Source organism: Anopheles bellator, chromosome 1 (genome assembly GCF_943735745.2).
Source record: "Anopheles bellator chromosome 1, idAnoBellAS_SP24_06.2, whole genome shotgun sequence".
Classification (NCBI taxonomy): domain Eukaryota; kingdom Metazoa; phylum Arthropoda; class Insecta; order Diptera; family Culicidae; genus Anopheles; species Anopheles bellator.
In genome coordinates, this window is record NC_071285.1 from 43399544 (window position 1) to 43412769 (window position 13226).

The 13226-nt window shown below is 51.4% G+C and overlaps 1 protein-coding gene across 3 annotated transcripts in view; it reads left to right on the forward strand.

Annotated features, from left to right (window-relative positions):
• The first annotated feature begins 1051 nt into the window (after positions 1–1051).
• Positions 1052–13226, forward strand: part of LOC131216747 (uncharacterized) — a 45105-nt gene continuing 32930 nt past the window's right edge. Inside the window, exons 1-2 of one of the 3 annotated variants that reach the window (XM_058211316.1) lie at positions 1052–1178; positions 1901–2399. In XM_058211316.1, coding sequence (XP_058067299.1) covers positions 2306–2399 — 94 coding nt within the window. In that variant the 5' untranslated portion in view covers positions 1052–1178; positions 1901–2305. Of the gene's footprint in view, positions 1273–1900; positions 2400–13226 lie in introns of all 3 variants that reach the window. The other 2 variants (XM_058211314.1, XM_058211315.1) reach the window with 2 other exon arrangements.

Genomic DNA, 13226 nt, shown 5'->3' on the forward strand with positions numbered 1-13226 from the left:
AAAACTGTCCTCCTGGATTTAGGTTGTGAAGGCAGAAAGAGCATCCGATCTAAAGCTCATCGATCGGCTTTGTGTTTTGGAACTGATAAACGTAATGGAACTTGCTAGGTGACCAGTATCAGGACCGTAACACTATTTTATTCAAAATTCTACGTAACAAATTCTAAATTGCTAGGAAAATTGCTCTAATGTATTCAAGTTAATACGACGGGTGTTATTATCCTTAGAACTGCAACTATAGAATCCGCTGGCTCGAATCACTCAGCGGCCATCACCTTCGAGGGCTGGTGTCCTTGATCTCGCATACACGAAGAAAATAAGAGAAAAAGAGAGAGAGAGAGAAAGAAAGAGACCAGCACACGGCTGTGCACAATCGACCTCCTGGAATATTTGTGGCTGCGCGGACCGGAACTGGTTTTTGCACCTCATCAGGCGTCCAGTTGGCGCGCCACCCTCGTCCCGTCCTCTGGCCAAGCTCCACCGTCGCCCCGTATCCTTGACCGACCGTATCCCACCTCTCGCCTTCCCAGGACCTCAACCGGGACCTCTGCCGCGGGCACCAAAGTGCCCAAAAGCAAACCCGGCCCATTTATTACGCTAACCGGTTGAATCCGGCCGCTCCCGAGCCCGAGCCCGGCCGACGCCGGGTTGTCCTCCCGAAACAACCCTTTCGCACCACCTCTTTGCACCACCGATTGCACCAGAGCAGTAGACAACAAAATAAACCAAATCGACTTTCTTTTTATCGGACACTTCTTGAAATCGCAAAAGAAGGCCACACGGCAAGCGGCTCCGTTGCCGGTTTCGGCGAGCGAAAAAATAAAAACGAAAAGATTCCCAAAACACAGTTGCAATGGATCCCGAATTCTCGTTGGCCGCCCGCGTGCGGTACAACGTGAACCGTTGTGTCCCTGGTCCGCGGACTGGCCGGGTCCGAGAATGGTTTGCAGCGTTTTCTCTCCGCTCTCGCTCGCTCTTCATCGCTCCATCGTCTTCGCGGGCAGCCGTCTTCAAGGTTTGCCCCGTCGACGATCGGACGCGATCGTGAACGTATCTCGCGCACCGTTCCCAGCGCACCCAGCGCTCAGTCCGTCTTGAGCCTTCGCCCGGAGAAGGTCCCCGCTAGGCACTCGATCTGTTGGTTCTCCACCGGTCTCTGCTCCGGAGTGTGTGTTTGTGTGCGTGCGTGCGTGCGTGGTGGGATCGATCTCCCTTTTTTGCGACCATTGTTTGAGGTGCGAGCGATGCGGCATTGTGCGGAATCGTTTGTCGGTCGGTACTATCGCGGGCCAGACTGACTCTCGGTGGCTGTGTTTGCGGCCGAGTGTGTGTTGGTGAGGGGGCAGAACCGCGCCTCCCGGGGGCCGGGAGGAACCTGCAAGCCCAGGGTTGCTGATTTCTTTTTTATCGCCTGGCGCCGTCTTGCCACACACAGCAGTGCACTGCCTCGAACCGGCCGCATTTATCAGTTCTTGTGTGTTGGTGGGAAGAGCGAGGAAGTCGGTGACGGTCGGCGGGGGGGGCCTGTGGTGGCCTTTTGCGGTGTGGGAAGCAATTCACATCAGAATCACAAATTATCCCGTCGGTCGTGCCGACGAGCCGTAGAGAGAACTGTTTGTTGCTGGCGCTGCCGCCCCCGGGGGGCCGCTCTTGCTGCTGATACCTTGGCTTGACTTGCAGCGGCGGTGCTTGGGCAAAGTGGCTCAATGTCACAGTTTCGTACTTTCACGCTTTCGCATCAACTTCAGCTCCCGTCCCAAGTGAGCGGTCAAAACTCCTTTCTGCCTTCGGCACATCCTTTCCAGTAAGGAGGGACCGTTGGCGGAGTGGTCCAGACTCTCCGTCCGCACACTGCTCCGTCACGGCGTGTACTTAATACCTCCCTTTTTTTGTTTTCCAGTGTTTACAGTGCTCAAACGAAAAACCATTATCGGAAACATGTTCTGAAGTAACACAACTTGCCGCGCGCGTGTGTCTGTGTTTAGTGTGCACTCCGTAAGTGTCTCCGTTCCAGCACAGCGTCCACGTCTGCACTACTACTCGGAGTGTTCGAGGGCTGCTACTGCTACAAGTGCGGCCATTACGTAACGTGATCGCGCCGTTGGTGTTCGCCATTCGAAAGGTTCGTCGGCTACGTGCGCATTAAAATCGATTGATCGAAATCGACACGCGCTGCAGTTTGCTGGCTCGGTTCTCAGCGCTGGTCGTGTCTGCGTGTGTTCCAGCGCCGGAAAGTGTCTCACGCCGTTGCCGTGCGTGTCTTACGAATTTTTTTAGCAGCCCACGACTACACCACGCCGAACCGATGCTGCCGTCGTCGCGCGCAAACATGAGGCTGCTCTGCTACTTACTGGTCACACTGGTGACACTGGTGGCGGTGACCAACTGTGAAGCGAAAGGTAAGTCCTTTCGGCCGTTGGAAGTTGTTAACCTTTAAGGCCCGAAGTTTAGACCGCACAGCATTCATGCTCCGAATTTATTTGTCAAGGCCACGATGCATTCACCATCTCCTGCTTGTTGATAACGACGGACCTTTCACTCCTTTTATTCATCCAAATTCGATCCAAGTCAGCTCGAATCGTGTTCGTAGCAATTATAATTTAGGGAACTGAAAAAAAGTCCCAGAATTCTTATCACGACGTTTCTCAACTTCGAAACGTCGTCCAATAAGCCAATCTCAGTTCGGGCCAATTATCTCAGTTCGGCGTACATACTGAACAATATTTCGAATATTCGAGCGACCAAAAAATTCCCTTGAAAGCCAAGTTATTTATTTCAAAGTATCAAAAATCGAATTCTAGGTGTCACTATATTATTAGTAGCCTTAAAGTAAAGGTAATTGTGTTGCCAACCAAGAAGTCCAACCACATCAACATTGATCATGCGTGGTCCCCATGGCTGAACTTTAAACAATGAAGGATCCTTCAGCCGGCGCTGGTCCCAAAAAAGATCCCAAAAACTCAATCGATACAGCTTTATTCGGGCTGGGCTCCATTTTCACAATTTGTCAAACAGCTGCCTGCGGGGGCCGAAGCCCACCGCCGAGTCGCTCCCCTTCTGCCGTTTGGTCGTCGCCAAACCCGAGACACCGCTCAGAAAGGCAAACTGAAGCTTTGTGTGAGTCCTTCCCCGTCGACTAAGGTCGACCGGCCGCAAGTATTGACTCATTGCGCTACGAGACACCGCCATAAACGGCCACTTGTCACGTCCATTTACGGATACTCGTTTGTCCGTGAATGAAATACGGTGTGTGTGGCTGTGTATGTGTGTCCTCTCTCTCGCTCTTTCTAGCGCTCTCTCTCTCGCATCTCACCATCGTCCCGACGCTTGAGCCGGCAGAATGATCGTGATCGGCGAGCGCCCCGTGACATTTGCGATCCGTTTTTGGGTGGCGTTGCGCAAAGGAAAAGAGGCCGCACCGAGACAGCGAGCCAAGAACCTCCTCAATCTTAGCTGCCGGATGGCGTCATCGGTTTGCCGGCGGATCTGGCCGAGGTTGTGCTCCCGCCTGTGACATCATCCTGCGGAAATGCAGTCTCAACGACTTGGCAACGGTTTTGTTTCTTACTTTTTTGCGATGTCCCACCCAGCACTCCTCACACTTATCGACACACACTCACACTCACATACACCGTTTGCAAATCTCCTAATCTACAGCGGGCTGGCCCGCCGGTGGTCCGGCGGGTCCGTCGGGTGGAAGGGATTACTTAAGTCACTTAACTCGTCAAACACGTTTCCCTCGAAACTTGTTCCGCTCGTTGGTGACAGTTTCCGGTAGGGGAGGGTCAGCAGTGGGAGTCGAACCAGTGGTCCCGGTCCCGAATCCCGTTCGACGTACGCGCCAAACCCAAGTGGGTTCGAGAATGCGAAATTGGCCAACGCTTTGAAATTTACGAGAATGCAAATTGCTGAACGGAGCGCTGACCGATTAACGAGTATCGACGTCTGATGCCGTGTGGTTCGGGACATCGATCGAGAACAAGAGGTGTCCGAAATTGTTCAGTGGAATGATTTCTAAAGTCACGCGTAGCAGCAGTGTTGGTCTTATCCCGTAATATTATATCTCATCATAGCTAATTTGAAAGAATTAGATTCTTTCAGTGATTGAGCTGATTGAAATAGAATATTTTTCAAAAACCTGATGACTCATATTCGAAACAACTTAATCTGCTCATCTCTAAGTCTTACGCTAAACGGAAACCTAAATTATTAACAGTATACCAATTGAAACCAAAATTAAACAGAAACCAAAAGCGTGATCGTATAACACATTCGAAAGACATGGGGCCTGATCGGACACCATATCACTATTTCCTATTCCCTAAGCTCGAATTGGCCATGAAAGGATCATTTTTTGATAACATTCTAGCGATTCAAGCGGCTTCCAATTTGCATGAATTGTGATGCATTTGAAAGAGAACGTACCTTTCAAATAATAGATATGGCTGTATTTTATTTTTTTTTAAATAAGTTTAGTGATTCGACTTTATATTTTTCAATGACTTTTGTTGGATTCGGATGTAAGTTTAAGATTGATATAAGAAACTTGTTCTGAACTATTTTAAGTTCCTTTCTATGTGATGAGGCACATTTTGGCACATCCACAAATTGTTGATGCACATGGTACTAAAGGACTGCTAAATATTTTATGACTGACTCGGGGGTACTTTAATGCTATTTACTACTGCGTAAAAGTTTGTAATCTTACGATGGATCCCTGAGTGGTTTGGACCCCAGAAAGCGATTGAAAGTACAGAGCGTCCCAGCGATCGAGTACTTCTCTTTTTTTATTAAAGTTTCTGTAAACTTCAAACCCTAACCCAAGCCAAGACCTTGCCTCATTCCATCCCCCACGTTAACTGGAATCCATTCCCGCGAATCACACACATGCACATACTCACTTTACAATTATCGCCCGTAAACTGATTTATGGTGGGCTCGGTTCCCTCGGAACCCTACCGATAACGCTCAACCGCTCGGTCCCGTGGTGCCCCGTGGTGACCGCTCGCCGGATGCCCGATCGGAGTCACGTATCGGAGCCGGTGGAACGGAAATATGGCCGTATGATTTACACACGGCCCCGTCCCGGCCCGTCTCCCATCGCATCCATTAACCTCGACCTCACCCGAAGGTTCTGTGTGCTGCACTTCGCACGGTGCTGCACATTCTGCGCAAAGCGAGAAAAGCGACATAATTGAGCACCGACAATCGTCGTCGTCGTCGTCGTCGCCGCCGGACGGACGGCCGTGTGGCTGCTCGCTGAGTAAAAGCGAATCTTGGGGGCTTCGGAGTCAGACGATTGCAGGCTGGCGGAGCAGTTGTTTGCTCCGTGACGGTGTGCATTAAAAGCTCGGAAAACATGCACGTAATTACGGTTCTGCAGCACCAGGGCAGCACCAGACAACGGGGCATCGATCACCGGGCCCCGATTGTCACACAGTCGAGTCATCCGAGTAACGACGAACGCGGACTGTGTGTTTTGTTAATTATGACCGCTCGCCGGCATCCGCCTTAATCTGCCATCTTACTGTCCGGTGTGCTGGGATTGTTTTCTGTGTCCGGATCTGGCCGATCTACGTTCGGGTGCTTATCTCGGAAGCGTGCCTCTTAGCTCTTGCCACATTGTTCCGCACGGCTCCCGCGGTGTTGATCGAGATCATGGTGACACCGTGTGCGGATGAACCGATCGCTTTCGCTTCTCACCGAACGCGGACACAGCATAACTCACTCTGCGAACCATACCGATGGACCCGATAGGCCCAGGAAGCGCTTGGGACGGCAATTTATTACCACCGGTTTGCGGTCCACCACTTCCGTAACCATTCCGAAGCCAGCCTGACGCACACCTGACAGTCACGGTGGGATAACTTTCGCTGCCATCCGCCGCACGGTGCCACCACGGGATGAAGAACGAGCAGCCGAGAGATTTCTGTGCAACATAAACATAAAGACTGGATAAAACAGCTCAAAGCCTCGGCCTCGGGTTCGTTCTATCCGTCCAAAGGGTTCGTCGCTTGCGATTCGGTAGTTCGCCCGTTGTAGTCGTTCGTTGGGAAGTGAGTGAAATATTTCATTCCGTACTTTCGCGTGGCAGCGGTTCTTCTCGGGGCGATTCTGGACTTTTTCGAGGCGGGGAGAAAGTGGAGATATTGCCCTGGGATCAGCCGCTTGGTTCCGTGCTCTTCCGTCGCGGATAACTCACTTTCGCTCGGGCGGTCACCGGCGTTTCTATGTTTTTTTTGTGCTTTTTCTCCCAACACTACTTTCACTATTGGCGGCTCGGGTTGGGCTATCGGGAGAGTTTCAGGGTGAACGATTCCCGTCGTTTGTTTTTTTGTTGTTGCTGGCCGAACCCTATCCACACGAAGGGGTGTGCCGCCCATTGCCTATCACGCTTTTATTTCTACCAATTATGGCGTGGAGTGTGTCGGTCGGTCAGCAACACACCACCGGGTCTAAGATTATCCGCAACGTGCCACTTTAATGAGCCACGTCCAGCGCGGAGACCGTCCCGGGCTGACTCATGCTCCCCGAAAGATAGTCCCAATTATCTCTCGCGGCTGCGTGGTCGTCGGTTCTTTCTTCGCCGCCAGCCCCGTTCGGAATTCGAGTTTCGAGCATAGTCTTGGTCCGGGCCGGTGGTCGTTGCATATTATTAGCCGTCACGATCGGACGGACGCTGCAACTATTGCGAACCCACTAGCGGCATGTGTGTTCCACGTGTTTCCTCGGAACACATCTTCCCTTCGGCGAGTGCCAGAGACAAACTTTCACCATCGACCAACCGATAGAAACGTCTGAGGGCGCCGCATGACTGAGGTGACACACTGCGCGCACAACAAAGCGCTTAATTCGAGCCAACCCCGTAGTCCCGTACAGTATTGGAAAGGCAGTGCGGTGACGGTGACAGTGTAGCATGCCTCGTTCGCCAATTTCATTGCCAACGACACCCCGGAGTCGTGGCGGCCGCCGACGCAAGGGTATGATTAGTTTGTCGCTGTTGGCACCATTTACGCCTACGAAGAGTCGCGGTGCTCTCTCTCTCTCCACCACACGCTAATGATGACACCCGGCGGCGGCTGCGAAGGTAGACCGACCGCCCGGCAAGGTCTTTGAGCAGCTGGAGTAGTGCGAAAAAAAGGTACGAATGCTAGAAAGCGTGCCGACTGGTATTTGGCCAAATTTGTCTACTCAACAGTTACTCCGTTTCGGTAATAGAGTGTGAGACCTATTTTCCGTCCAGAGGGGTTGTGCCATCATGAGTTGTCTCCCGTAAGGTCCGGCCCTACACGTTCCCAGGAACTTCGTCGCCACGGCTGATGGACAGATGGATGGCCCTGGCGTATGCAATATTAACCGCATCACCGGTTAAACAATACTGACAGCTTCCAGCTTCACGGCTGTGAGCCCGATGAGGGCTGATGTATCCGTCGATTAAAGTGCACAACCCACACGGCCACGGCCTAGCAACCGCAGACGTGTCGATGGCGGGGCTGTCCTGTCACAAGCAATTCATTTTCAACCTCCCCCGGTGAACCTTGGAATGTCAGAGCGCGCGTGTGGACACCCTCTGCGTTAGCAACCCGACCCTCGATGGCCTGTCTGTTTGCTGAACCGATCGCCTCGTGGGTCGCAGCCATGTGAGACTCTCGGCGAAGGCGGCTCTGTCGACGATGTCACCGTCAATTCGCGATCCCGAGATGGTACGCGAACTGGTCTGAGCTTCCTTATACGTAGACTGCTCTACGCTCCTATCGACACTGCTAAGATCCAATGCTGGGCCTTCGGAAAGCCTTCTTGTCTGGTTTGATCCATAACGATCGCCCGGCTAATCAACGTAGGGACCGGTCGAAGAAGAACTGCCCACCTTTTGTCGGCGGTGGAAACTGACGCAAAACTAAGTTGCGAAACTTGGGTCCCTCGTGGCAGCAGTACCGAGCAACACCTCGGAACCCGGGAGCCACCTGAAGCGGCAATTATTGTGCATAACAATTCAATGCACCGGTGGGTGGGTTTCGTAACGTGCTGTCCGCCACAAGAATTCCCAAGCGGTTCGCTGGCAGGGGAATTCGCCAACTCATGGGAACCAACGATCACCCGACCGGTGGCCACCCTTCACGAACCGTACCGGTCGGAGTTGGGGCCACCGGCAACTGAACTGGATCTGATAAGGTCGGCCATTTTCTCGCGATCTCCGAGGCCACCCCGCCGAGCGCCGAGTGATCGATGCCGGGCTGAAGGCGTTGTCGATGATGGCAATGAGAAACACATTACAGCACCGTTGGGTGCCTCCGGGTGGCTGGGGTCGACGGCAGTGCTGTGCGCGTAACATCATTCCCTATTTTCCCATTTCACATGTCTCGAATCCCATCTGAGCTCACAATTTAAATGAGGAAATTTATAAAATTTATTATGGGTCGACCTCAGTGCCAAGTAACGGATATTGCACAAGATCTGCCTCTTCACGTATGCTCTCCTGTTACTGTTTGATTTCGATTGTAGTTAACACAATTTAAGGCCAATTTTTTTGCGGGCTGAATATAGACAGTACAGGACTGCAGTAACTCCCAACTGCTACTACCATTTCGACCACCACTGTGCACAGTCTGCAGACTGTCCGATTCTGCCGCGGTTGGCTTGGCTGGCTGTCTGTCCGTTTTCCTACCCATCAACATCATCGCGCTGAGTAATGGTGATTACGATCAACGCCAGCCGATGATCCTCGGTCGATGATCGTTACGGTTTATCGCCCCCCGCACCACGGGCGAAGGATCTCGCGTTGCCAAAAGCATCCCTTTGGCCACACCGAAACGGGCCAGTTACGTGCACGAAAGTGTAAATTACCTCCAATATACGTTTGATCCATTACGACTGCCGATAAGGATCACCGGTGGGTTCAATTTGTTGACGCTGCGCGCGCTCGGCGGTGGCCGCCAGATGGCGGCTACATAGTTCCGTTCGTCGTTTACACATCCTAACCGCCGATGCTGATGGCGTCGGCCTGCCCGTGGACTACACTTTTCCGATTTGCAGTGAACGAAATTCTCCAATCCCTTCGGCGGAACGAATTTCAAAGTCGGTGCTGCGCAAATTGAAGAGTGGCCGGCAGTGACCCCGCGATCCGCACGATGGTCGGGGTGCAGCCTAGGTCTACGTAAGAGTCTACGGTACCCTGCGATCTGGCAATCGCTTGTTGGCGGGGCACCGCATACCCGGTGCCGTGTTCTCCAACGCTTTGCGAACGTGTCAGGAATGGCCGCCATAATCGTTTGGGTTTCTCGTGACTAGAGGGTCGAGAACTTTGCAAAACGAGTCCTGTCGGCTCCCAAATCAATCTTTCTGCCTATGAATGAATTCCGCAAGTTTATGTCCACCTTTGTTCCAATTTGAGAAACGATCCGAAAAGTCCTTTTTAGGGTTAGCCTTTAACACATTCTTCGTTTCTGCTTCTATCTCAACGATCGACTGTAAAAAATGTCTGCGGAGTTGTCTCTTGAGTTGAGACGGTTCTAAGTCAGGCAAATACGATGGTTGTGGTAACAACATCACGAGGAAGCCATTAGGAACCAAGAATTGTCTCTCCAAAAATGCGGTCTATTTTGATGCACAGAATTATTTAATTTTGGCAATTTTTGAGCTCCAAAACAAGGCGGCCGCACCGTAATTAATGCAAACAATGGAGGTTTCTTCGTTAGTCACTCAATTTCCTGGTCACTGCAGCCTGGGAAGCTGAAACAAAAAGTGACCGTAATAGCTCAATCATCCCCGCGTAGGTTCGAATCCTGAGAGTTCATCAGCACGACTGCAAAAATATTCCTGCTGGCCACGTCCAGCGTGACGAAACGGAAAAGAAAACCCGACCCAGCCCGGCCCGGTTGTTGGTGAAGAGAAAACGAAAAGAGCGCGTTCATGTTGCCGGCAAAACTTCTTGTTCAATCCGCTGGCTTCTCACCACCAACGTGTTGCCACACTTAGCCAGGGAGCAATCCGTGACAAGATGCATCCAAGTTTCCGAGGCAGAAGAACCGGTGCCGAGGACCCCAGCCAGACGTACATGCCGATCGCGGTCGACAACGCGCCGTCGACGGCACACGAAACACGTTCTAGCAAATTGACAAAATAAATAAAACACAAATTTGCGGCCATAAATCGACGGACGGACGGACGGACGGATTTGCCATTCCGCGGTGCGTGTTGCCAGCGGTCGGAGTGTGCGATCGGAGAGCCCTCCGTCGTCACCGCCAGCCAGCAAGTGGCGCGATCGCGTATTTGTTTAACATTTTGATTTAACTCGCTCGCTCCTTGTGCCCCGAGATGGCTGCCAGTTCTGGAAGGGGGCCTCTCGCGGTACTCGCCAGGATGCAAATAAATTAATGCCAACAACGTGGTCACCGTGGTGGGCTCGAGCTCGAGTGGGGCGTTGGCTGCCTACAAAGTCGCCACGTTCGCCACAACCTTCGCGCTTCTGAACTTTGCGCGATCGCCCGGAGAATTCCAGATTTTTCCTACGCACTGCGGCAGGGCCAACATGCAGCACTGTCTCTCTCTCTCGCCGGAGGGATTCTACCGAACCTGACATGATGGACCCGTTCTGATTGCCGATTCAGAAGCCGTGTTGGCGTGGTTTTTTCTTTAATTCTTCGCTCGCCAATTAATGCGCCATCCGTTATCCAAACGAGCCTGAAGGGACCATCGAAGGGACGGAAGATCAATAAAATCAACCCTCTTCGGGCCTTCCTGGCAAACGCGATCACGGCGTCCTCTAGCGATGCAATTTAGCTCGAATGAGTTTACGATTTAAAAACATCGACTAGATTAGAAAAACAAAATGTGGTCTTCCATTACATCGTTCTGCTTATGCAACCTAGTACGGGAAGCTCTAGACACATAGCTGCCGTAAGTACATCCATAGCCCGTAGTGTACCGGCTCGCCGTGGTCCTAAAGCGTGGCGATTTTTTGTGGTTTTTGGTGGTTTAATTTTTTTTTGGGAGCGATGCGCGCTCACCCCCGAGGAAGTCATTACCCGTGGCCAACGGTGCAACGAATTCGTTCGTTAACGAACGAAGCCCACCCGCTTATGCGCAGCCGACCGCTTCAGCCCTCCGCCTAAGGGAAAGACCTAATTAATAAGTTTCCTCCGCACGGCCCAGCAACGCCGGAGCCCCAGAGTCCAGTTAGCTAAGAAATTTTGTGCATAATTCTACAAAGTACCCGGCACACGCGTGGCTGGGAAGTGTGTTAGGTTCGGCCGGCTTCCTACTTTCACGATTAAACACATTATTTGAGTTCAATAAAAGATGGCCGAAAAAAAAACGGCGATCGATGCAACGTGGGCTAGTAAGTGGTGGAGCTCAATAACATTTGCTTAACATGAAACGTTAGGCTTTCGACTCAATCACAGCCAACGGGAAACGTGGGTCTACAGTTGGACGTGTGGGCAAACGACCGAACTAGATCAGAATTCTTGGTGGGATTAGTGTTAAACAGAGGAAGTTGGAGGTTTCCAGCGAATTTTCGGGTTCATTTCAGATCCAACATTACATTTTTAGCTCACAGATGAGTTCTGCTTGCATGGAGACTTTACAGAATATGATTTTTAATATAAAACTATACCAATACCAATGCTTCCAAAATATCTAAATATCCACTCATTCCTCGACGAAGTGATGCAAGTGGTGCATCAGCAATCAATGTTGTTTCAATAAGTATTTTGGGACCATGCGTTACAAATTCACAGAAACTCGTGCTAAGGTTGAACACGCAGAGCGTTTCGGACGGCCATGAACCTCAATTCTTTAGCCTCTTTAAGACCATTTTTGCACTTGTGTTTACTACACGTCGAATGACTGCCAGAAATCCTGATGACGGTATTGGCAGTTGGGATCTACATTTTGCAGATCCATAATTGGTGCAAAATCTTGACTTAGATGTCACAAACGTTCCAAGATTATTAAACTCACCTTCCAAGATTGCATTATTCATTTATGTATACCAGCTCGCTGCTTAAGACATGTTTCGCGTTCTCTGTCGATTCTTTCTGATCCATATGCCGAATTCATAGCAGTCAGCGTCGTAATAACCTCGATGTCCTTTAAATGTCCGGTCCATTTATCGAAGTACATTTCTTCAAACCGATTACTGGAGGTCTGCGTTTCAAGCTCTCCGCTCCACTTTGGGGCCAGTCCAAACATCCTACATCAGCAACAGGTGGTGCTCCAGTTTTCATCACGTGTTGCCAACCGGCGTCAAGCGATTGACTCAATAACCTGGTTCAGTGATTCAATTGCATTCAGCGCTGCAGCCCTAAAGTTGTTGCTTTAAATGTTGCCCTGTCCAGCTCAAGATTAACAGGTCTCTCACCAAAAAAAGCTCCAGTAGCTCGCCAGTAGTGGGACGGCAGGCTGACAACGCCTTTACGCCGGTCACTTGGACCGAACCTGCAGCCGCCTAGATAACATCTCGCCCGAGACCCCAACTCGAGACTTTTGAATTCAACAGTTCCCAAATGCGGTGTGAAAATTCATTCCGTGGTCCGTAAAACCGTAAAGTGCTCCAAATAGTGCCGGGGTGGTCGGGGCACCTCTTGCCTCTCGTGCTTCCCGCTGGCCCGTCGAGAGCTTCGACGGTCTATAATTTTGATTCAATTAAAGCGCCCAACGTTTGCTAGATTTTCGGCACCTATTTGCGGGCCGCTCGGAGTTTTCCGAGAGCGAGGTCGGGAAAATTTAAACCAGCCCACGGTGCGTCTGCTGCCGGCGCCGGCGTTCGGACCTCTCAGAAATTAGAAGCGAAAGGTTTCGAGGCGCCTTTTTTTGGGTGTTTTGGCCATCAAACGGCCACCGCGCTTTTTGGCACACACCGGATGAAGTGCCGGGTGCGAATTCTTCAAACTGGACCACCGACGACCCAGCACAATTCCTAGCCACCGCCCAGGGCCCGTGTGTATCGTTTAAATTGAAACATCTTCATTTTCCGGTTCCGGGGCTGTTTGCGGTTCCGGCGAATCGGAAGCCAGTATGCAAAGTGAGGTTAACCGTTTGTACCGGTTGGGTGTTCCCATCAGGGAAACATGCAAATTCGCGCCGCCTCACTTTAAAGTCACACCCCAAAGATGGCGATGGAAATCGCATTTAAAAGGCGTCGGTCGGTGGTTTAATGGGGCCCTTTTTGGGGCTCTATTTTGGTCATCGTCCCCCGCGGGTCGGGCGATCTTTATCTCTTCGAT